Below are 21,816 nucleotides of genomic sequence, written 5' to 3' on the forward strand. Positions count from 1 at the left end.
CACTGGGACAGTTGCTGGGTTACATATAAAGGAGGAACGCGCAATACCCCACACACAGCTCACCGCATCCAATCAGGTTCTCGGAGAAAACACCACTTCTTTCGCACATGGAGCGTGAACTTATGAACGTGAAAGCTTTTAAGAAGCTATTAAAAAAACCGCACATGTTCCTGTGTGCATATGGAAAGTTAAGTTTCCTTTAGCATGGAAGCGACTTTTCCTCGATTACAAATCACATCTGAGTTTTCCACTGATAAAAGTAGAAGCCGACACTCACCAGCGGACTCCGGAGTTTCTCTAATCCTTAAATGTCCCAGGTTTCCCTCAGAGTTTGCTCTTCATAATGAGTTGGATGCTTGACGGAGTGAAGACGCGGACTCCAGCCGTAGGGAGTCTGCTCTGGTGCCCAGTTTGTAGCCTTTCTGCCTTTGAGTCGCACAGTGACTCCATCTGTAGTGACTGTGCTCCCCGGCACTTCCTATCCACTGCAGGCGTCCGGTTTATTATGTCCATTAAAATGTTCACTGGGTGTCCCGCATTTTTTCCAGTCACGCTTGTAAATGTTTGTCTATGTGGCAATTATATGGAGGGACACCGATGATGCAAACTGACTACTCGGGACCTGACTTAATCAGGAGGGTACATATGATTATTCACGCATCAAGTGGGAGAGAACACAAACCAGGACAAAAAGACACCATTATATCGTTAAATAATTTTATTTCAAAATAAAAGCTTGTGGTAACAAACATCCAGAATATATCTCCATCCTAACATTATTCATAACTGATAAGATAAAACATTTCAATACAGAATATTTAATGTCATGTATCAAATTGAAAAAGGTTAATGCTGCATGTTTTTTGGATTTTTAAGCAAAGATTAAAAAAAATAAACTAAAAAAAAGCTTTTTTTAGCACAGCACGTTTCTGAGTCTTTCTGCACTCTAGTTTCCGTCAGGAATGCCACCACCCAACTACTCATATACTCAAAGAAATTTACATAAGAATGTGTTTAAGGAGCTTTACCAAAGACATAATGCAAAGTAAAAGTACATTCTTTAACTTCACAATAAAAGCCAAACAAAAGTGGAAACATTCAAAGGAACACATTTTTTTTTACAGAAACACACACACGCAGTTTCAGCACTAAGATCTCAGTGCAGCGCGCGCTTTGTCCAGGATGTCCTTTTTCATTCTTGGATAATTTGGATGAGCAGCCAGAACCTGTGGGAGAGAAAAAAAACAAAGATGACTCACTGGATAAAAAAAAATCTGATCTCTCAAACTGTAAACATCCACAGGTGTCTCACCTTATGACAAACGTCTATGGCATCGACGTGTCTCTTTGCTTTTAAGTAGTTGAAAGCAAGCTTGTATCCTGAAAGAAAGCAGACGTTACTTATTGGAAGTAGAACTCTCTCAACCCACATTGTGCTTATTAATAGAACTGGACATGTGAGTTTGGTTGACGTACCAATAGTTGGGTTAGTCCGATTTCCATATTTCCAAGCCATTTCATAGTTGAGTGCTGCATCACGGAAAGCCTGCTCTTTTTCCATTATGTAGCCCTGATATTCATAAGCTTTACAGCATGACTGGAAAAAAGGGACATTATTTTAACAAAGAAATATACACAAAAGAGGGAATCTACATTCTAAAGTAACAAAGATCTCCAAAATAAGGGGAAAAAAAGGTTTAATGTGAATTGTACTGCCTTTATAAACCCACACAATATCAGAGCAGCGACAGTATTTCCAGGCTGACCTTGTTATGATTGAGGCATCTCTTTAAGAGGTCCCCGGCCATGTCATACTTCCCCGAATGGATGTAGATGTCTGCCAAGAGCAGCCAGCTCTTCTCAAACTCATCGGCGTCGAGAATGCTCCAGTTCATCTTAGCTATGCGTTTGAGCTGGTTCCTGGCTCGGGGGGTTTGTTTCAGCATCATATAAGCCGTCGCCATGGCCAACAGCGCTGGAACGTGGTCTTTCTGATTCAACCAAAGAATCCTGGTTAGACAGGATGAAAGTGACAACACCTCCACCCACTAATCCGATTCACTTGTTTACACTGAAAACATCCTGAAAGCTACTTATTGAACTGTTAAAATGTTACAAATGAAAGTGAACTACTGGTGTATAAGCAACCATTTTCACAGTAACAGTTGACCAGGACACAGTGTAATGTGCAGTTTATGACTGACATAACAGGAGAGCCTGAAATAATGCACAGCTCCTAGTGTGGGTATATTTACACTAGAGGGAGTGATGCAACGGATGTGTACCATCTGGAATTTACTTACCTCACTGTTTGCTATCTCCGTGAACACACCAAGGGCTTTTTCTACATTGACTTTCTGCTTAGTAGCCAGAGAGCAGTAGTTTTCCAGGATGCGGAGCTGTACGTGTCCGCCTGCTGTCTGAGGCTTTAACTCCTTCAGAAGCTTCTCGGCTGTTCTCACAGCGAGCTGCTCCGACTCCTGCTTCTCAGTGGAGTTTCTGATATGAGACAAAAGTGAACATAAGAGTTCCAACAGAGGAAACATATATTCATAAATTCATCTGTCACTTACCCAATTTCACCTTCCAGAGTCTCAAATACTTCTCCTCCCATGGTGTCATTGTCAGGGTTTAGGTAGATTTCAATCATGTTATACACAGCATTCTGACCCCAATCGTTGTCTTTCCGTGCTTTGTTGAAGTGTCGCAGAGCTTCGTTAGGCTGTCCAGTGAACCTGAGAGCAAGCACAAGTTCAGTAACCAATCTCTGCCGCTTAGTCGGAGGAAATTATCTACCAAACTTACCAAAGATAAAGTCCTTTGCAGTAGTTGAACCCAGGGTCAAACTTAGTCCTGGAAGAATGTTTTTCTGCCATATCAATAAATCTGGGAACTTCTTCCAACTTCCCAGCCCTCCTCAACAGGTCAATAAGACGAGACAGTGTTGGGTAGTTGTCTGAAAGTAACACAAGTAATTGTGCTTTACATTCAAAGAAAGAACCATTAATTTCTATTTAGACTCCTCACAACGGGCCTCATTCACTAATATATGCGTAGAAATGTTCTTACTCGGCGCACAAAATAAGTGAATACGCAAAATCACCGTTGGATTCATGACACGTGCGCAACGACCAATTATGGTCTGACCACCTGGCGCATTTAGTGAATCAGAATCATTCTGAATTGACAAGCGCTTGCCTGCAATCTGCCTTCTGCATACTACCACGCCCCCATTTCTCTATACAAGAACATCCGCTCTGCGTATCATGAAGAGAGCGGTGAGGTGAAGACAAGTTAAATGAGGAAAAGTTACAAGAGATGAAGAGAAAAACAAAAGAATTTCAGCACAGTGGAAATTGGGGTAGTTGTGTCGGAGGTGGAAGCAAGAAAAAACACACTTTTCCGAAGCGTGTACTCAGGAGTCATGATGTTGAAAAACAAAAAGAAGCTTGGGCTTCAATAACTGAGGCTGTAGATGCTCTGTGTGTCCTGAGGCTCGGACCGTGGCTCAAGTAAAAAAAAAAAGTGGTATGACATAAAGGTGGACGCTACAAAAAATCGGTGAGCAGAAAAAAAGGAAGGAAACAGGTGGAGGACAAGGACCACCTGATCTGACAATAATTGATGAATCATCCATATCTGGAATTTTCTTGGAAGTTCTAAATTTGTTTGCAGAGTACGAACAAACTCAAGTAAGAACATATTGATGAATCCCAGATTTGTGCGCCAAGCGTTCGTACACACGGTTTAAGCACAGATCTGTGCGTATGCACTGTTTGTGAATGAGGCACAATGTTTTTAAAGGGGGGGTATTATGCTCATTTCAAGCTTCATATTTCACTCTGTGATACTTGTGGAGTAGCTTAGCATAATTTCATTTCTCATTTTCTGATTAGCCAGCTTTGTGACATCACAAAGTGCAGCGTGTAGAAAAACCTGTGTGAAACCTGGCGTTCAGAGCAGCCTGCAGACTGAGCTGAGAAGCCTGGGGATTACTCCAACATACTTTTACATACAGATGTGAGACTTCACCCATGTTTAGTATGGAAATCTAACATTATAATATATATAAAATGTGAAATAGCATAATACCCCCTCTTTAAAGAACAAAAGGCGTTCTGATGTACCTGGTTTGCGCTCCAAGAGTTGTTGAAAGTGGAAAACTGCTTGTTCATAGTCCTGCTTCCTGAACATAATGTCAGCCATCATCTAAAAATAAACACATGTAAAAAAGAATTCTACTTTTAAAAAGGTCAGGGTGAAAACTGTCAGAAGAAGGCCAGAACAAACCAGAGTTGCATCCTCATTAAACTGGTCGTTCTTCAAAATGACGCTGCACTGCTCCTGGCACGCATCAACCTCGTCTAGAGTGAGGTACAACCGGGCCAGCTCCAGCATCACCTAGGAACAGCGAGTAAACTCATTTGAATTCATGTGACAGCATACTTGTTAGAAAAATGTAAGTTGAAATAATCAGATGTTGAAATAATCAACACCTCAAATCAGAAAAAAAACAAGCACAAGACTCTAAAAGATGCCAGTGCTTGTTAACCACAGCTGCAGTGAGTACACAGGACGTTTTTGATTCAGCTGCACTGACCTTGCGATCAGTCTCACAATACACAAGAGCTTCTTTGTAGAATTTGACTGCTCTCTCATAGCCCCTCTGACTCGTGTAGTGTTTAGCTATCTCGGCGCAGATCTCGGCAGCAAGCTGCTTCTGCACGGGGACGGCGTCGGGCTGCTCCAACTGAACCCGCTTCAGCACTTTGGCCTGCACATCCCGGGCCTGACACAGGAAAAACAACATCAGTGTGAGCAAGAATACACGTCATCGCAATCATATCCGTATGAAGTGTGTGAAAGCTTCTTACCTTCTGTAGTGAAAGTAAAGCTTCCTCATTTTTGTCCACCTTATTTTGGATCTTTGCCAACAGGACAAGATAGCGGCAATCATCCGAGAGCGCCTGCAGTTCATTTACTGCTTAGAGAAAAAAGCAGTTAGATGCTAATAGCTGCTAACTGCTAATAGTTTCTTGTTCTGTTGCTGTTTTTACATTATTAATCTATCTGTGCACAAACTATCATGATGACTAGATCATGACGTCATACCCGCTTCATGATCCAAAGCTTCCTGCAGGACTCTCTCACAGCGCTCATTCTGCTTCATCTTCAGCAGCAGCTCGGCCAGGTCATAGCGCAGGAAGCTCTGTTGCTCAGTCTTCAGGGCAGCCTCGTAGTAATTTATCGCCTGTGTGACAGCGGCCTTGTGTCAACATTGGCTTTTCAGTGAGTGGATCGTGTTTACTTTTAGATGATTGTACAACACAAACCTTGGCGTAGTTGTGAGTCTTGACTAGGGCTTTCCCGATCTTGCTGGCTAATGCTCCATCTTTGGGGTTTTTCTTCAGTGCGTGCTCGTAAACCTCAATGGCTTTCTCGGGCTGAGGATAAGCACAACACAAGTAGTGTCACAATACGCTGTAGATTTAAAGACATTTTAAACATTCAAGAAGTCTCATTAATGCCATGATTTATAATTAGTAGTTAAATAAGTTGGAAACACCTTCAGGCTAGGTTTTTAGCTGTGTTTGATTTCAGCCTCTTACCTATCATCACAACAGGAGTATGTGCAAACATGCCTGATCTCCACTCGCCTCCCATAATATGTTGCAGGCTACCTCATGCATTTAAACCCACTCTGCTCACTTAGGTGAAGGCACTCTGTGTCCTTTTCCATTGTCAACTATCATCTGTTTTGGTTTTTTACCTCAGATTATCAGTGAGTTTATATGTTGTTTGTGTTGACCTGTATGTGTTCAGATGAGCGGCTTTTACAGCAATAAGCTTCAGGTTAGTGCTGTGTGTCTCAGACATTTATCTAGCCAACTGATTGTTATTAATATGATTACAATAAACAGATGCTTCCTATTAACTCACATTCTTAGTGTTGCTTGAGATACAATATTGTTGTCCACATGTTGACTCCCATTTTAAAATGTGGATAAAACATTGTGCCTGTTGCAGGATTTATAACAGGTTTCTTTCCTCCTCTTCAATTTCAAAACATTATTTTCCAGGACATTTCATATTTTCCATGTGAAAACTAGTCCACAATTTTCCAGGAAACAAAGACATCTGAGCGTAGGCACATTTATTGAGATAAATGCTTTTTAACTCTGCTAAGAGGGGAAGCAGTTTGTTTACCTAAGTGAGGCTGCAGATGCCTTTCGTTTCACTCATTCGGTCACTGAGATGCTCAGATTGTTTAATTATAAAGGTGGGGACATTCTGTGTCTAAACAATATTTAGGGAATAGTAGATCATGTTTCATGACCTAACTTCTCTGTTTGTTTCAGTGATGTAGTCATTTCCTTGCCTGCCATAAATGGGCTTCCCTTTTCTGGAAGACGTGGGGCATTCCTTTTATATTTTCATTCTTTTACAGAAAAGCATTCTCAAAGCTATTGATATTGTTACTTTAACGACAATAACATACACTGCACCTTTAAAGGTTATTTTAATGACTGCTCCTAAGTGTATTTGTGTTATTTATGACTTGCTTTTACACTTGGGCTGTTTTTATTGATATTGTTGAGCATTGTTTTAGTAGGCATGATTATTTTTAAGAGGGTTGTTCTTGCAGGAGGTTTTTAGATATATTCATGCTGTCATTCAACTGTTTTTTCTTTTCTGTGACACTGCTGTGGGCTGGAAGAACAGTATCTATTTAAGGAAAATGACAAATAAACTAATCTTGAATCTTGAAACTTCCTCTAACTATCATACCATTTTCAACTGCATGAAGACAGGAAGGAAGGGAAGAGGGGAAGTACAGTGTTTCTATTTAGACAATAATCAAGCACAGCACAGCAGAAGGGAAAACCTCTTAGTTTTAAAATCTCTCTATGAATCCCAGTTTTTTATCACAGAAAAGAAAGCAAGAAAAAAGGCTTGGTAACGGTTTTTATTAAGGTCCTCGTAGGTAACAAGACCCTTAATAAGTCCTTAATAACGCACCGGTCTCGCTAATTACTGTTAATAGACGCATAGTTATTTGCTTATAATTGCATTAAAAAGTATGTATTAATCTTTACAAAGTAACTGTAAAGCTTAGTAAAAGCTTAACAATGGCATAATAGGTAAGTGAGTAAGACTCAATAGCCTTTTTTACACTGCGGTTCCGCCTCAGCGCCGTAACGAAGCTCCATCCTCATGCCACCTTTGTCATTCTACATTAGACCAAGAAACGCCGGCGTGAAGCCGCTCCAGTGTGTGTTTTTACGGCGTTGTGGAAGCAAAACGTGCGCGAGGTGTAAACAAACAGCGTGTGCTTCAAATGTACACACATGGCGCTGTTCCGTCCTGCCGGCTCCGCTGTTTACACAGACGCCGTTTCACTTCTGTTACTCCTCTGATACTACCTCCTTATAACAATAATAATAATAATAATAATAATAAAAAGGACCTTAATATAACGCGTCACCAAAGGTTTAAAAGTCTTTACCAAAAAAAATTGGGAGTACATTACACACAACAATATGGTCATGTAAAGCACATAAAACCCAACATAGATGAATCACATGTACTTACTTCTTGAATGTTAATGTAGGCATCTCCTAGTAACAGGTATGTATGAGGGCTTGGCAGCTTTTCCACCATTTCTCTGGAGAAAAGACGATGATATCACATCACATATGGAGTAGTCTTAAGTAGATAGAGTATGTCTCTGCTGGTCTGAGCTTCAGTCATGCTTAACTGTGTCTCAGCTGTTGATAAAAGTGTGTTTCCCTTTTGCAGAATGAATGGCTTCAGTTAGATTCTTATTGGATTATTTTTGGTTTGTGGTCTTTTAAACCTTCTACAGACTCGGCTGGATGAAATGGCTAAATATCCTCGAGTCATGTTTTATATTAAGTTCCAGCCATTACCGCTCAGACAAACATTTACAAGACATTAGGTTTCAGATGGAGTCGCTCAGACGTCTGCTATCTTACGTCCAGATCACCTTTTTTATTCATTTGGATCCAGATTTACTGCTCACCTGTAACAGCTTGCATACAGACGTTTCTCTTTTCTGTGGTTCAGATATATGTCTCCCATTTTCTCCTTGGCTTGGATGTAGTAGGGCTGCTCGGGGGTAATGTTTCTGAGCATGCTCAGTGCCAGCTCGGTGTCGCCGCGGAGCAGGGCCAGGTCTGAGTTGGCAATAGTGACACGTAGTTCCTCAGGGGTCCCTGAGAACTCATTGATGGCATCCTGCATCACTTTTGCTGCTTCATGCTGAAATATTAAACCCATTTATGAGTTTATACTGCCTTTTTACAATCGGGAAAAGCATTTTAGGAAACCCGAAAACCATAAAGAACAATATCTGCAGTATCTTCATCTACCTGTTCTCCGTTGAGCCACAGGGCCTCAGCCATCTCCAAGAAGACAGAGACACAGTCAGCAGGACTCAGGTCGACCTTCTTGTTCTTGGACTTGTACGAGGATCCAGCTCTGCGGACGCCTGGAAGACTCATGGCCATCTGCAACGTCTGAATAGCCTCCTTCAGCTCACCCGTCTTCTTCTGAGCCTGAGCTTTGATCAGGTGGTACAACGGGTGATCTCTTATCTGGAACGGACAGGAAGTCATAACCCGTTTGGACATGCTATCCCTGACGTTAAAGCTATGGTGGGCAATTGATGCTTTTTTAATCACACAATACTCTGACTAAAAAAACAAGGCACGCAAACAGACAAGCTCCTTACCTCAAAGTTGTGGCTGAGGCAGAGCTCAAGAGACTGGGAACACAGAGTGAAGTTCCCCTGCAGCAGATGGATCTGCGCCATTAGCAGATGAGCGTCTGCATGAGAGGGACACTGGTCCAGACAGTGTTGCAGGCTGCTCTGAGCCGCGTCAATGTCACCTGAAGGAAAACAGAAGCAGCACAGGTTAAAACAGCCTTACAGAAAAGAAAAGCATACTTTAAGCACAGTGCTCACCTGACTGATATCGGACTTTGGCCAGGAGAAAGACCCCTTGAGGGAGACCTGGCACAATCTTGACCACAGTATCCAACAATGTGGCACAGTGCTGTAGCTGAGGAGCAGGAGGGAGGCCTTGGGCTGGAGGCTAAAGAGGTCAAAGTTGTATTTACTGTGATGACTACAGAACCGACAGAGGCTCTCCCACATTAGCTCAATTATAGGCCCATGAAACAGATAATAAGCAACAACGATGTTCCTCTGAGTCGTACCTTAGCAGGACACAGAGCAAGATACTCTTTGAATATCTCCAACAGGAAGTCAGGGTTCAGCTTCTCAAAGTACTCCACTCCCAGAGGCAGGCCCTGCAGTGTGGAGAAGTGTGTGTCCACAGCATCGTTTAACAGATTTGTCACATCCTCTTGAGGCCGCCGCTTTTTCACTGCCAGAACAGCACGTAGGTATAGTAGCTCCTTTTAGGGTGAAAGAAACAAAAAGAAACCAATTTAATACAAGAATAGGAAATATAAAAAGGAAAAAAGAGGAAGAGGATGGGAGTAAAACGTGTGTTACCCCTGACTTTCCAATAGATTGTTGAATCTCTGTCAGACACTCCAAACGTTCTTCAGCGTCTTCAAGGTGGCCCTCTATCAGCTGGCAACGAATGATACCTGAGTGACAAAAATAAAACAAGTTATTTCTTCAGAACTAAAAAAAATAATACATGTTTCAACAGACGAATAATTGTAGCGTGTTACCAGTCATGGCAGAAACACTTGTCTCATCCAGAGTCATGGCAGTCTTGTACCACTTCATAGCGTCCTTGATTCTGCCGTGAAGCACCGACTGGTAGCCCAACTCTGTTGCTAAATCTGAGTCTCCTGATGCCACAGTGAAGGCTCTCTCCACCATCCGAAACGTCTGCTCGATCACTTTCTCATTCCGTCCACACTGTGAGGAAACAAACAAAAACATAAAAGTGATGTAGCTCTATGCAAGTCGGACACGTCTTCAGGGTCAAAGTGATAATCTCGAAGATTATCGTGTAAATAAATGTCTGTTAAGTCGCTATCTATCGATGAATGAGGTAACACAATGGTGATTGAGCCTATGGCCCACTTAAGAATGGCGCCTAGTTTTACATCACCCAGCAGTGGTTGGTCTGTCAGAGAGGGTAGGCGGAGCTAAGCCACTGCTTTTCCGGTCTCTGCAGGTGTTGCGAGTAAACAGTAATCGACTATGGCTGAACAAACAAAGAAAAGATGGATGACTACAGATACAACTTCAAAAATAAGTGAAAATCCAAAGAAAAAGAAACAAATTCAACGCTCAGATGAAGGCAAACAGTCTAAAAAGGAAAGCAACCGTCAGCGAGGAAAATCAAGAGTTACAACCGAAGCCAACCGTGGACGTCACACATGCAACACTGTCTGGATATAAGTGAGCTCCCACAATTACCGCTCATCGCCATAGGTACCGCCAAAGAGAACGAAACTGAAATCTTGGAGATTGGCACTTTAAAGAAGACAAAGTCTGTAGCATTAGGAATTTAGAACGAATACTGAAAATGATCTCACAACACGAGTGAAGGCGAGAGACATCCTGTAGAAAAGCTCGGGGTTGTGTGGTTCCACAATCTCCAGGCTGCTGATGAGGGTTGAAAGCTGCTTCACTGCCTGCCAAGGGGGACATAAAAACAGTTTCAGAATATAGATCAGCACTTTGCAACAGCTCCATCACACGCACACGTGTACTTTCAATTTATTTGTTTCCTTCTGATTTGCATTGGTTGGTATGAAAATGAGAACCGTACCTCAGGAATATCTCCCTCCCGACATAAAGAATGTAGAGCCAGCATCTGCAGAGCCTCCAGGTTATTTTTATCCTTCTGTAAAAGCCTGAAATATGACACAAGGTACTGAAGGAGCTACTGAATGAAGTCCATCTCCTACACTTATTAAGCTTGGATTTCTTTGATTGACAGTAATAGAATATCTGATACTGCATACTGTGTTAAGCTCCCAGACAAATAACATTAAAACTAAAAAGAACCGTGAAGGTTGCCAAAGGACAGAAAGTAAACTTTATGCTTCTTGCACCTCTCACACTTTACAAACTTTGAGTGAGGGCACCACAGCCGCTCGGAATTATGTTGAACTTCTGGCCTTATGAAGCTATCTGACACTGGCCAAGATCCAGAGAGGCAAGCACAAACAATAGCTTCATCAGTATGCACTGGTTTGAGGCATCACACCAAAGCTGTTGCACTTGATTGCTGAGCCGTTTGTAAAGGCTGGCTGTGGTTTTTCTTTCATCCCTCCCGACAATTACAAGTTTATTTTTGCACTTTATGATGTCACTAGAGATCTCACCTGCGTAATATTTGGGAGAAACCTCCTAACCACCTCTTTAGTTACCTGTGCGCTGCATCTATGGTTTGCTCCCAGTCTTGAAGGCTGAGCAACAGCTTCATCTTCTTGTTGAGGGCAGGCAAGAACCCGGGGAAGCCAACAATGACCTGGTTTACCATCTCCAATGCCCCTGAGTAGTTCTGACGGTATTCATAGTATTGTGCCTACGACAGATCAAACGTTATTCCCAAGTTAAAAAGTAATAATACAAGTAATATGCAGAGAAATAACAGAAGCATCCTAATATTTTAAGAGAAAGATGTAACAATAAGTATCTCTAACTTCTATCTTACCTTTCCCATAAGGGCAAAAACATCTGCTCTCTCTTTCAGTGCCTCATCAAAGTATTTTCCAGCCTTTCTGGCGTAGGCATCTTTACCAGACGTCACATCTATCCAGGCCTTCAGGATTGTCCCCTGAACAACAAATATAGTTCAAAAATGACAAATAGTAGACAGCCAGAACCCTCCTCTTACAATTGCACACTTCAAGATATCCAATAAAAATGGAAAAGCAATAGTAATGCATTTTTAAAATATTTGACAAAACTGCAAATCTCACCTCTCTAGAGCCTTTGGAGAGTTTGATCATTCTCTCTGTGTACTCCCTTGCCTTGTCATTTCGCCCAAGTAGCCAGAGAAACATCCCAGCATGGTACAGACTCTTAGGAGACGCACTTTTACGATCCTCTTTGACCCTGGCATCAAGTTCTTGAATGACATCTCTGTCTGTGAATCCAAAGACTCTTATCAGAATATTACCAACAAGTATGTCCTTTACTGTAAAGCTCCCGTGAGGAACTTTCGGTTTGTGTTGATTTTGGCACTCCCTGTGGACAAAGCTCTTATCTGCTTGTTCTCTGCTTTACTTTGTTTGCTTGGCTGTCAAAGCACTTTGTAAACTCTTGTTTTTAAATACCTTTTTAAAGGTGCTATATAAATAAAGTTATTATTATCTCTTTGCTGAATTTGTCCCGTACATGCTTATGTGGTGGTTATTAACAAAACATCTCATCCTGCTTTCTTTAACAGTCATATGTATCACTCATTTTAAATGTTTGCCCTGGTAAATGTAAACAAAGGCAGCATCCAGTTAATCGCTTCGTCTGACACCTACGCCCCGCCAGCAGATTCAGGCATTAAATACATCTATATAGAAATAATCAATCTTGTCACTGATGGTCTGGTTTGCTTTTGTAGGTCATATAGAGGCATCAGAATTAACTTCAGTCTGTTTCATAACCAGCGAAAAACTCCTCACAGGGGCTTTAACATAGGCAGTGCAAACATATATGACATTTACAAGTATGTATACTGGCTTACCTGGGTTTATCTTTTTCTTCTCAGCATAGACGAGGGCCATTAATGTGCAGAGTGACACATCTCGACTGTCTCTGATTGTGTCAAACTCTACTGAGGCGTCCTGAATTTCATCTGCAGTACAATAATAACATGTAAGTGCATGTGTGACAGATCTGAAAAGACGCTTGCATAAAAGGGAAAAGCCCATTCTATCATTATATTTGACTCTTTGAAGTTCACCTTGCATGAGGGTACCATATGCGTGGAAAAAACTGTAGACAGGATCATTGCCGAATTTCCTCTGAGCTGCTGCTGCAGCGTTTACAGCGTGATTAAAGTACTTTTCATAGCAGTAGTACCTGATAAGAGCCTGTGGAAAAGCAGAGGGATGGCATTGGGTTTGTAGGAGTTAAAAGTTGGACATAGAGTAATGTGAGGGCTTTGTGTTATAACTTTACGGTCTCAGTGACATGCTGATGTTACTTTATAACAGAAAAAGTTACATGCAACCTAAAGGTAAAAAAAGAAAGGATGTGTTGTCAGAGAGGAACATTGTAGCATGTTAGCTAACATGGTTAACCACATAAACGTCATTACAAATAAGCGAAGTAACAGCTAACGTTATAATAACAGTTAAACCTATTTTAAAAGTCTTGTCTTCGTAATTTATAACCAGGTTACCTAGTCGCAACATAAATCTAACATTTTGTTTGTCGATATGAGCTAAGTTAGAGGAGCCTTCAGGTCTCTTTTACCTGAAGCCTGTGCAGCTATAGTATTGAAACCTGTTCTCTTACCAACGCTGTCTCTTCATCCTCCATCTTGGCTGAGACGTTCTGTGCTTAAACGGTAAGTGTCGTTAAATAAATAAGAGCTAATTCACCCGGTCTGCATTGCACTTTAGCATATCGATATCACTGCAGTTTTCGTTGTGTTTTCGCCATCTTGAAACTCGTTTAGCGTTACCCGGTATCTTAGTAACAGCTATAGTATGAGGTAAATTTCCCCTCATGCTTTCCTATCAGGCAGTATATACTCACTGGCTGCGTGTATATACCGAACTCTTTAGTCCTTTTGGCGAATCCAAATTCCAGCTATAGTTTATTTTTTGTCTGTATTCTTAAAAAAATCATTTGTAAACTTTGTTTGGCGACCGGGCCTTTGTCTTTTCAGTCTGGCATGCAGCCTGGAAGACCAAACACAGGAAATAAAAAACTCTTTCAAAAGGTTCTTTTCCGAAGCCGAGCATGTTTCGCCCTATCATCTCTAGGGGGCGCAGTCATCCTTTAATAAAATGTGAACTACAGTACTACTACTAATACTACTCCTACTACAAATACTACTACTACTAATATTAATATTAATAATGATAATAATAATTCTAAAAATAATATTAAGTGTATTGGTTTGTATGATTTAATTGGTCATTTTTAACACGTGCCATTGTTTCACAAGATGTTTTGGCTTCTATGGGTTTGCAGTAAAAAAAAAATTGAATGATAAAGTTAAACATGCTTTGAATATATGGAAATGATTTAAGACAGCCTAGCGTGTGCTATCACAGAGGTTGAATTAATGTGGTTAGTGGGTTGTTGTGTTTGGCTGCATTCTGTTTGCCTGATCTACACCAGTTACCATCCTCAGTTAAGGAATACATTTAAAGATAATTCCAACATATTTTTTCATTTTTGTTGTGTTTTGAAATAAAACTACATTACTGTTTAATTATGAAAATAAGAGTTTTCTCTACTATTAACACATCTTTACACAGTTTACCCTGCCCAGTGGAAATATATTTCCACCCAGCCAGTGGTAATTGTGGGCCCTAGTGTTATGCAACACCATGCATTGACTGTGAAGTATGAACTCCTGATGTCTACAGTGCTGAGCCCATGTCAGGAGCAGCCGGTGTCCAGCATGGGTGCAACTGTTCCAAGAGAGACCTTTCCATGCCTTGTCAAATACTGTTTAGCACTAACTCTGGCACATAATCATTACTCTCCGCAGCACACATCAATGGAAGAGTAAATCAGGTTGGTATCGAGCTCTGAGCATGTGCAGCAATGGGAAATGCCTGCGTCACACAAGTTAGTGCATAGTTTGAACCCATATGTTCAGGGGTAGAATAAATACACATAATAAATCATACTCATAGGCTAATACTAATCCCTCTTTAAAACATAAATCCAAATAAATGTAGTAATTTTTCAATAATACTCATACAGAGTAAAAAACTGTTGATAATGAAGGTGTTGTACTTTGCAAGAGGAATAAATACTGCATGTGTTGTTGCACTTACAAAGAATGCATTTGAAAACCTATTAGAGGAAAGACTGTGGAATATGTCCCCCCTGGGATGTGCTGCTATAGCATTCTAATGGCTATATCCATTGTGGTTTGTACAGGCCATTATTGATCAAAGAGCCATGCCCAATAACACAAGCTGCTCACTTGCCAATGAATGCTTTCATTTCTTTTTCCACATGTGCTGCAATTTTAAAACTTGCCTGAAATTTTATTGCGCTTACGGGTAATTTCCCCTTGTAAACATAGAAAATGTGGAAGAATTTGTGCATTTTTTTTGTATTTATTCTTAGCAATGTGTGTCTGCAAACTGCAGTATTTGTGGTTGCGTGTGTTCTTGAGTTATCGAGGGAGTGGTTCACTTGAAACGGTGTGTGTGAGATTTAGTGGTTGAGATAAAAAGAGAATGTGTGTGTGAGTGTCAGTCTTGTGTGTCTGTCTATCAGCACATGGGGAAGGTAGGAGTGGTACTCACCACTACCTAATCTAATGGGATTTTCCTCCCATCTATCTACAGCAAATAAAATTACAGAGCTGTTATGGGTAGCATTCTCAGATTTCTCTCTGAATTGCTTTCCAGCCTGCCTCCTCATGCATGCCAGTGGCCAGATCCCGGGCCAAATAGACATCCTTTCACATTTAACATGTCCACGTATCATTGGCTTGCGAGACTCCCAGGGTGGGGACGCCAGACCAACTTCCGACCTTCCACCCTAATGCAGTCTAACAAAGGAGCTTGATGTCATGTTGCTGGGCAACCAGGAAGGAGAATCTGCAGAATCACTCTTGATTAACTGGTCATTAAAAGAGGCTATCTGTGACCCCACCTGTTGCAGCCAGTGGAGCTGGTTTCAGATACATTTTCATCAGTTGCTAAAGAACAATATCAGCAGAGATTTTAGTGAATAAGAATCTTTTGTAGTTTACCATCAATTGCCATTTTGTTTCTGTTGTAATGCTATGAGTTACAACATATATTCAGAGACAGCTTAATTCATCTGCTGACGGGAAAACAGCATGTGAGTCATAAAGCACTGAGTAGCTGTGGCACAAAGTGATAATGAAGTCATAATTGTGAGGCAGAAATGCAGGATTAACTTTGCCATCAGCCTCTTGTTTACTGCCCTCAAGATTCAGTAGCCACAATAGGTAAAAGTGATGCTGGATTCTAATGAATATCTGCACTGTTATTAATAATTAATCAAATGTTCAAGCCACTTAAGCTGAGAACAGTTTCCGGCAGGGGCCACAAAGCGCACTCAGAAACCAGATTCAAGCCTCTTGTACAGATGCTCGCTAAAACCTACTCCAAGCGAAAATGAATTATAAACCTGTTCACATTTTCTGTTCTGAAGTTCTTCACTTAAATATTCTGAGGAATTTATAAATATAGGGTATGGTCATTCGAATCAAGATGATCTGCTTAAAGTTATGTATTCATAAGTGCTTTGAATTTCCTAGGGGTTCAAAGATCAATATTAGTTGAACCATTTACAGTTTGAGTGCACATGAAATGGACACTGATAACTTCAATGTTTTACAGATTCTGAAATGACACTAATGCTGCCTGCGGTTTGGTAGCTATCAGCAATACCAGTCATTCTGCATATAACTGTAAAAGCTGATGCTTAATGCCTCCGAATGTGGTTAGCACTTTGGATCCATTTTTCAAAATTAATTCCCTTCACTCGATGAAAGCTATCATGACAGTCTGATGATTACTCATCAGTTCCATTTAACTATGATCAAGAATCCTTGACTGCCAGATGACATTAGTTTGCCAAATACAGATGAAGTAAAACTGAAGCAGCAGGAAGCTCTTAAAGATGCAGCTTGAGCTCTCATAATAAATCCCTTTAGCTTCACCCAGCAACTGCTGGGGCAGAAAAAGTTGCCTTCCCAGGAGGAGGAGGAGGAAATCGACACTTCCAGTACACCTATAGTGAGCCCAACAGGCAGAAGGAGCTGGCCAGTGTGCCAGTCCTTTTAGACCTACCATGCTCCAAGGACTTCAACATGAGGAAGCAACTTCGACAGAAGTCCAGGATGTTGTGAAGAAGGCCATATCTAGGGTTCCCTTGGATGGAGGGGTGTCTAGAACACACTAAAATGGGAACACAGCTAATCCATCCCAGGAAAGCAATCAAAACCTTTTGGTGCTTTGGCTTGAACTAGCTAACACAAATCTCAAATGGTTCCATCCCTCACAATCTGGTCCAACCTACCATGACAATAGACCATGTGCCAAACAATGTTGCAGACCCGATCCTGGATAATTACAACCTGTTCAAGAGGAGAGACTCAACTGGTTAAGAAACATCAGAGTGGGGCGCTGGTTTAGCAAAGTTGGTAGAGCAGGCGCCCCATGTACAGAGGATACAGTCCTTGACACACTGATCTTAAGTTCGACTCCCGGTATGCCGATCATTTGGTGCATGTCAGTCCCCACTCTCTACTCCCCATGTTTCCAGTGTCGCTTCAGCTGTCCTATCAAATAAAGGCAAAAAGACCAAAAAATTATCTTGAGAAGAAACATCAGAGTGGCACAACCTGGAGGTTGGGATAATCCTAGGCTTCCCCATCTCTGTGACCCCATTTGCCCTGGAGATGAACATGTTTGTAAAGTCAGCAGAGCCAGACTGCCTAGGCACTTCAAGCCAGCCATTTTTTGTATCAAGGAAGTCATGGACAAGTTCTGTTTCAGCATTGTAGGGTTACCAACCATCTCAGCAAAGCCAGTGAGGAGCCTGGGCAAGGTATTCGCTTGAGGACACTGCATCTGTCCAGTCGACTGGAAAGCTGGCTGAGATCTGTCAACCGGTCAGGGCTCCCAGGGAAGTTCATGGCATTGATATAAAAGCATGGCATATTGCCAAGGATACTCTGGCCGCTATCAATCTATGAAATCCCCATCTCCACCACACAGACCATGGAAAGGAAAGTCAGTGGCTGTCTCCAGAGTGGTTGCCAAGAAGCATTTGCAAACTTTGCCCTCTACAAAAAAAGGACTTCAAGGTCGCACAGACTAGAGGATGCTGATGTATAGAGACTCCGGTGACCAAAGGATGGGTCGGTCAGGAGTGGCAGTGAACACTGGAAAGAAGTGGAGAGCTAAGAAAACTGAGCATGAAGCGGAGTCAGAACTGCGCCACAGAGCTCTGGTGGGAACAGTGATTCATGGTAGAGCAGACATTGGAACACAGCACAGAAAAAGCAAAGGGAAGGAGTAGCGAAGGCTGCTTTAGAAGGATATGAGGGATGCAGTGGAGGATAAGAAGTCAAGCCGAGCTGCTGGCATGAGACAGCAGGGGGCCTGGATAAGGTGGGAACAAGCAATGGACCAATCAGCAAGACAACCAGCAGCTGCAGCCCAGCACCACCACCCGTTAAATTGCTTTTGTCAAGGAAGGTAAATGCAGCAGGGATCTTGTCAACCACTTTGCACTTGCAGCTATTGCTGGACCTGGAGAAAAGGATTTACCCTGTGACATTGTAAGGGCTAGAAATCGAAATGTATGCCCATCGAGGTAAGCAGCATTTGTGGGGCATTTACTCCCCAGAGATGCACAGGGCATCACATGACTGGTAAGAGCAGAGTGGTTTCCATCAAGGACACCACCAAAGCAGCAGAGAAAGCCTAAAGATGGCTCTGGATCCTGATAGAAAGCCCAAGGGAATTAGCAAGCGCCACTTGCAAACAAGCCATGGCCTGATCAACTACAACTGGGTCGCCTGGGTGAGGTTGTCTGATATTCGAAAAGATCCGAAACACCCTTTAAAACCAGGATACAACACTGATCATGTGTTTGTATATATATAAAGATATATTTTGAGACATTCTTGGAATTCTGCGTTGGTTTCTTGTGAATAAAACCGCTCACATAATTGTATATTACTAAGTATATCATCCATATTTAGTGTACAAATCATTTTAAATATCAAGAAATTTAAACATGTTTCATAGGTTAAAAGGCATACATCTGCAAATAACAAAAAGCACCCAAAAGAAGCTATTGGCCCTGATGCTAAATATTAATAATTAAAGGATCATTCTCATAGAAAAAAGTAAATCACAAAAAAATAAATAACAAATGGGCCAACCTTTGGGCAGTTAGCCTCATTACAGGAGAATATCCATCCTCAACCCACCATCACAGTCAACTTAAAACAGACGGAAACTGGACATTAAATAGGTCAAACAATTTATAAATGTATTTTGTTTTACATGATAAAACAAATGAAAGTTTTAGGCACTCTTGAGGTACATGTAATCTTTATTCTTTTGGCGATTCTGTGAAATGGGTTATAGCAGTGTCTTGCATGCAGTTTATTTATACACTACAAGCATTATGCATATGAATAATGGCAGATGTAAAATTCGTTGTAATCAAAACATTCTCTCATTATGCACTAAGTATAGTGTAGGTATTGAACGTTTTAATTACATGCAAAATATATTTATATGAATGGAATTATACTTTTCATGACATGGATCAACAGATGTAGTTTTGACACAGTTTTGGGTGGATGTCATATGGGAAGGACTGACAAAAGTAACACAACTGCTACACGAGCCATCTTTTATCCAACTAAGATATTTGTAATGATACATATTGAGAGGTAAATGTAAAAAACAAAGACATAGATTCAACATTCCCAAATAAAAACATGATTGTGTAAGTAAAGCTTAGACAGCATATGCATATAACCTGTTACCATACTTTGTCTCATTAAGAAACATTACCACCCATATTGTCTGTTTCATTGACTTTTAGGTTTTTTCCCTAATAGTTGCTGTTGAATGTATTTTATCCCTGTGCGCCTAAATACAGCAAATCATTCAGTATATATTTGGTCTTATACTCCATGTTATAATAACAATTGTTTCATCATTTTAGAATCGTTACAGAACATCAAAGACGAAGTAAGGAAAGGTAGACACATAGAGGACACCTATGCTGTTTGTTAAAGATGTGAGAGGTAACTAACGGTCAGCTACATTGTGCAAACAATTTAAGCTCAATCTTAAATTTCCAGCTTTGAAAGACAAACCTTTAGTTTGTCTCTGTTTTTAGCCTGATTTCTTGCTAACATTTCTACATAATTAGCCATATTGTAAAAGGTACAAATGTAGCACAAGGGCCTGCTGAAATGAAGTGTGAATGATTTAGATGGTTCAACGACACTGAATGTGCAAAGTATTCTGCCAAGTATTACTGCTCAGTGATAATCAAACATAAGCAACACATTTATCTGGATTTCTTTGGACTGTAGGCTAAGATCATGTCTCTGTAATGTATAAAAACAACCATGTCATGACTGTACACTGAGTGTATGACAGACAGGGAGAGAGCCTGATGAAAAAGTACACTCTAGCATGCGTAATGGAGATACATTCATGCATGTCTACATTTTGAGTTAACAGCAACTCCAATTTTCAAGCTATCAGTTAGCAAAACTAGCATAAAAGTACTGCTGCTCATTGCAAAGACTACCCCTGCAGGAAAAAAAAGCTTTTGAAGAGTAAAAAAATGTATAAAAAAGTCAAGAAACCAAACTATAAATTCTTAAAGTAATAACATAAAAGCTTGAAAAGTAAAGACATACAACAGTCAGTGATATAACAGTTATTCAAGACACTGGTTAGCAGAACTAGCTGCAATTCACCATATTAATATGGCAGCCATTTTCCATTTCATGCTAATATTACTGTTAGCTAGGAATTAACGCCTTCTCAATCGTATCATTTAGCACTATTAAACATTTAGTTAGCATTCAGGTGCTTTGTAGCCAGCAGAAATATAAGCTAGCAGTAGCTAATGGGTTATTGAAAAAGCTTTGAAACTTTAAATATGGCCTGGTGTCCCTTTAGAGTTCGATGTTTATTGTCTTTTAAGTTTGTGATTAATCAGGAGTTGCTGAATGTCATTGAAATGATATCACAACCTGGAAATACAGACATCATGACAGAATTTAATTAGCTTCCCACTAGAGCTTGACATCAGAGGAAAATGGCGGCCATGTGAGTATGGTCAAAAGAAGTTATAGCATTAACTAAGGTGTCTTTAAGAACACTTACCCATCCCAACAAACAGCCTAAAAGGCATCCTTGCTCCTGAACAAAGCCAAAATTGTCCCAATACAGCCTGAATGAGCCATTTTTCCATATTAGGCACAAACCTTTAGAGAGGAAGGGTCAGTTTGGCGTGTATATCCATACCAAAGGGAGTCCAATGGATGTCTCTGTCACTGTTAAAGGGTGTAAACATTTTGTCAATAATAAAAATGTCTTTGATGCATCTCCAGAATTCATTTATATATCTTGCTCTCTGACATCCTTGCCGACAACCTCCTTTTCACTTTTGTCTTTTTCATATTTGTTGTTTCCATTGGTTGCCACACTGTTACATGCGGTTTGAGGAGCAGTTGGAGGTGTCAGTTCAGTTTTTTTGAGGTCCTCATTGTCAATGAGTGTTTCATCCTTTTGAATGCTATCACAGCATGTTTCAACTAACTTAGAAGCAACGTGTCTGACTGCATACTGTCTGAACGCTCTCTGGATGACGATGGCTGATGTGTCTTCCTGTTTGCGACGGAGGGTGGTAGTGATGGGTTCGTAGGACACTTTGGAAGGATTGGAGGCCATGAAACGCTCCTCCATCTCCGCCCTAAGAATATCCATCTCCCCACCCTCGCCTAGAACCCGTTTAGTGAATGCAAACAGGATGTCCAGGCAGTGAATGCGTTCACCACTCACCATTGGTAGATCCATAGAGATCAGTTCGAGCTTGTTTGGCTTGGCTATGCGCAATGGTGACTCCAGTGCATC

The 21,816-nt window shown here is 41.0% G+C and overlaps 1 protein-coding gene across 1 annotated transcript; it reads right to left on the minus strand.

Annotated features, from left to right (window-relative positions):
- Window positions 1-744: 744 nt before the first annotated feature.
- Window positions 745-13,615, minus strand: ttc21b (tetratricopeptide repeat domain 21B). The gene is made up of 29 exons (XM_069662775.1): window positions 13,481-13,615; window positions 12,924-13,053; window positions 12,705-12,815; window positions 11,944-12,110; window positions 11,676-11,798; window positions 11,389-11,546; window positions 10,785-10,869; window positions 10,549-10,647; window positions 9,730-9,922; window positions 9,545-9,642; window positions 9,244-9,444; window positions 8,990-9,119; window positions 8,756-8,913; window positions 8,394-8,618; window positions 8,045-8,283; window positions 7,594-7,666; window positions 5,334-5,444; window positions 5,113-5,251; window positions 4,875-4,981; window positions 4,601-4,789; window positions 4,291-4,401; window positions 4,128-4,209; window positions 2,806-2,956; window positions 2,574-2,735; window positions 2,304-2,499; window positions 1,767-1,991; window positions 1,477-1,597; window positions 1,313-1,380; window positions 745-1,226 (listed from the first exon to the last, which is right to left on the minus strand). Exons 1-29 carry the CDS (start codon window positions 13,502-13,504, stop codon window positions 1,149-1,151), a joined length of 3,954 nt encoding a protein of 1,317 aa, XP_069518876.1. The 5' UTR covers window positions 13,505-13,615; the 3' UTR covers window positions 745-1,148.
- Between the last annotated feature and the right edge of the window lie 8,201 nt (window positions 13,616-21,816).

This window comes from Semicossyphus pulcher, unplaced genomic scaffold (assembly GCF_022749685.1).
Source record: "Semicossyphus pulcher isolate SPU_LCO1_2020_fin unplaced genomic scaffold, fSemPul1.0.p SCAF_15, whole genome shotgun sequence".
NCBI lineage: Eukaryota > Metazoa > Chordata > Actinopteri > Labriformes > Labridae > Semicossyphus > Semicossyphus pulcher.

Excerpts from the sequence above, each read along its gene's own strand:
- ttc21b (XM_069662775.1), bottom strand. The coding sequence starts at position 13,504 with ATGGAGGATGAAGAGACAGCGTTG. Across the intron at positions 8,619-8,755 it reads GCCTCAGCCACAACTTTGAG|ATAAGAGATCACCCGTTGTA; the intron begins GTAAGGAGCTTG and ends TGTCCGTTCCAG. Across the intron at positions 4,790-4,874 it reads CTTTACTTTCACTACAGAAG|GCCCGGGATGTGCAGGCCAA; the intron begins GTAAGAAGCTTT and ends TTCCTGTGTCAG.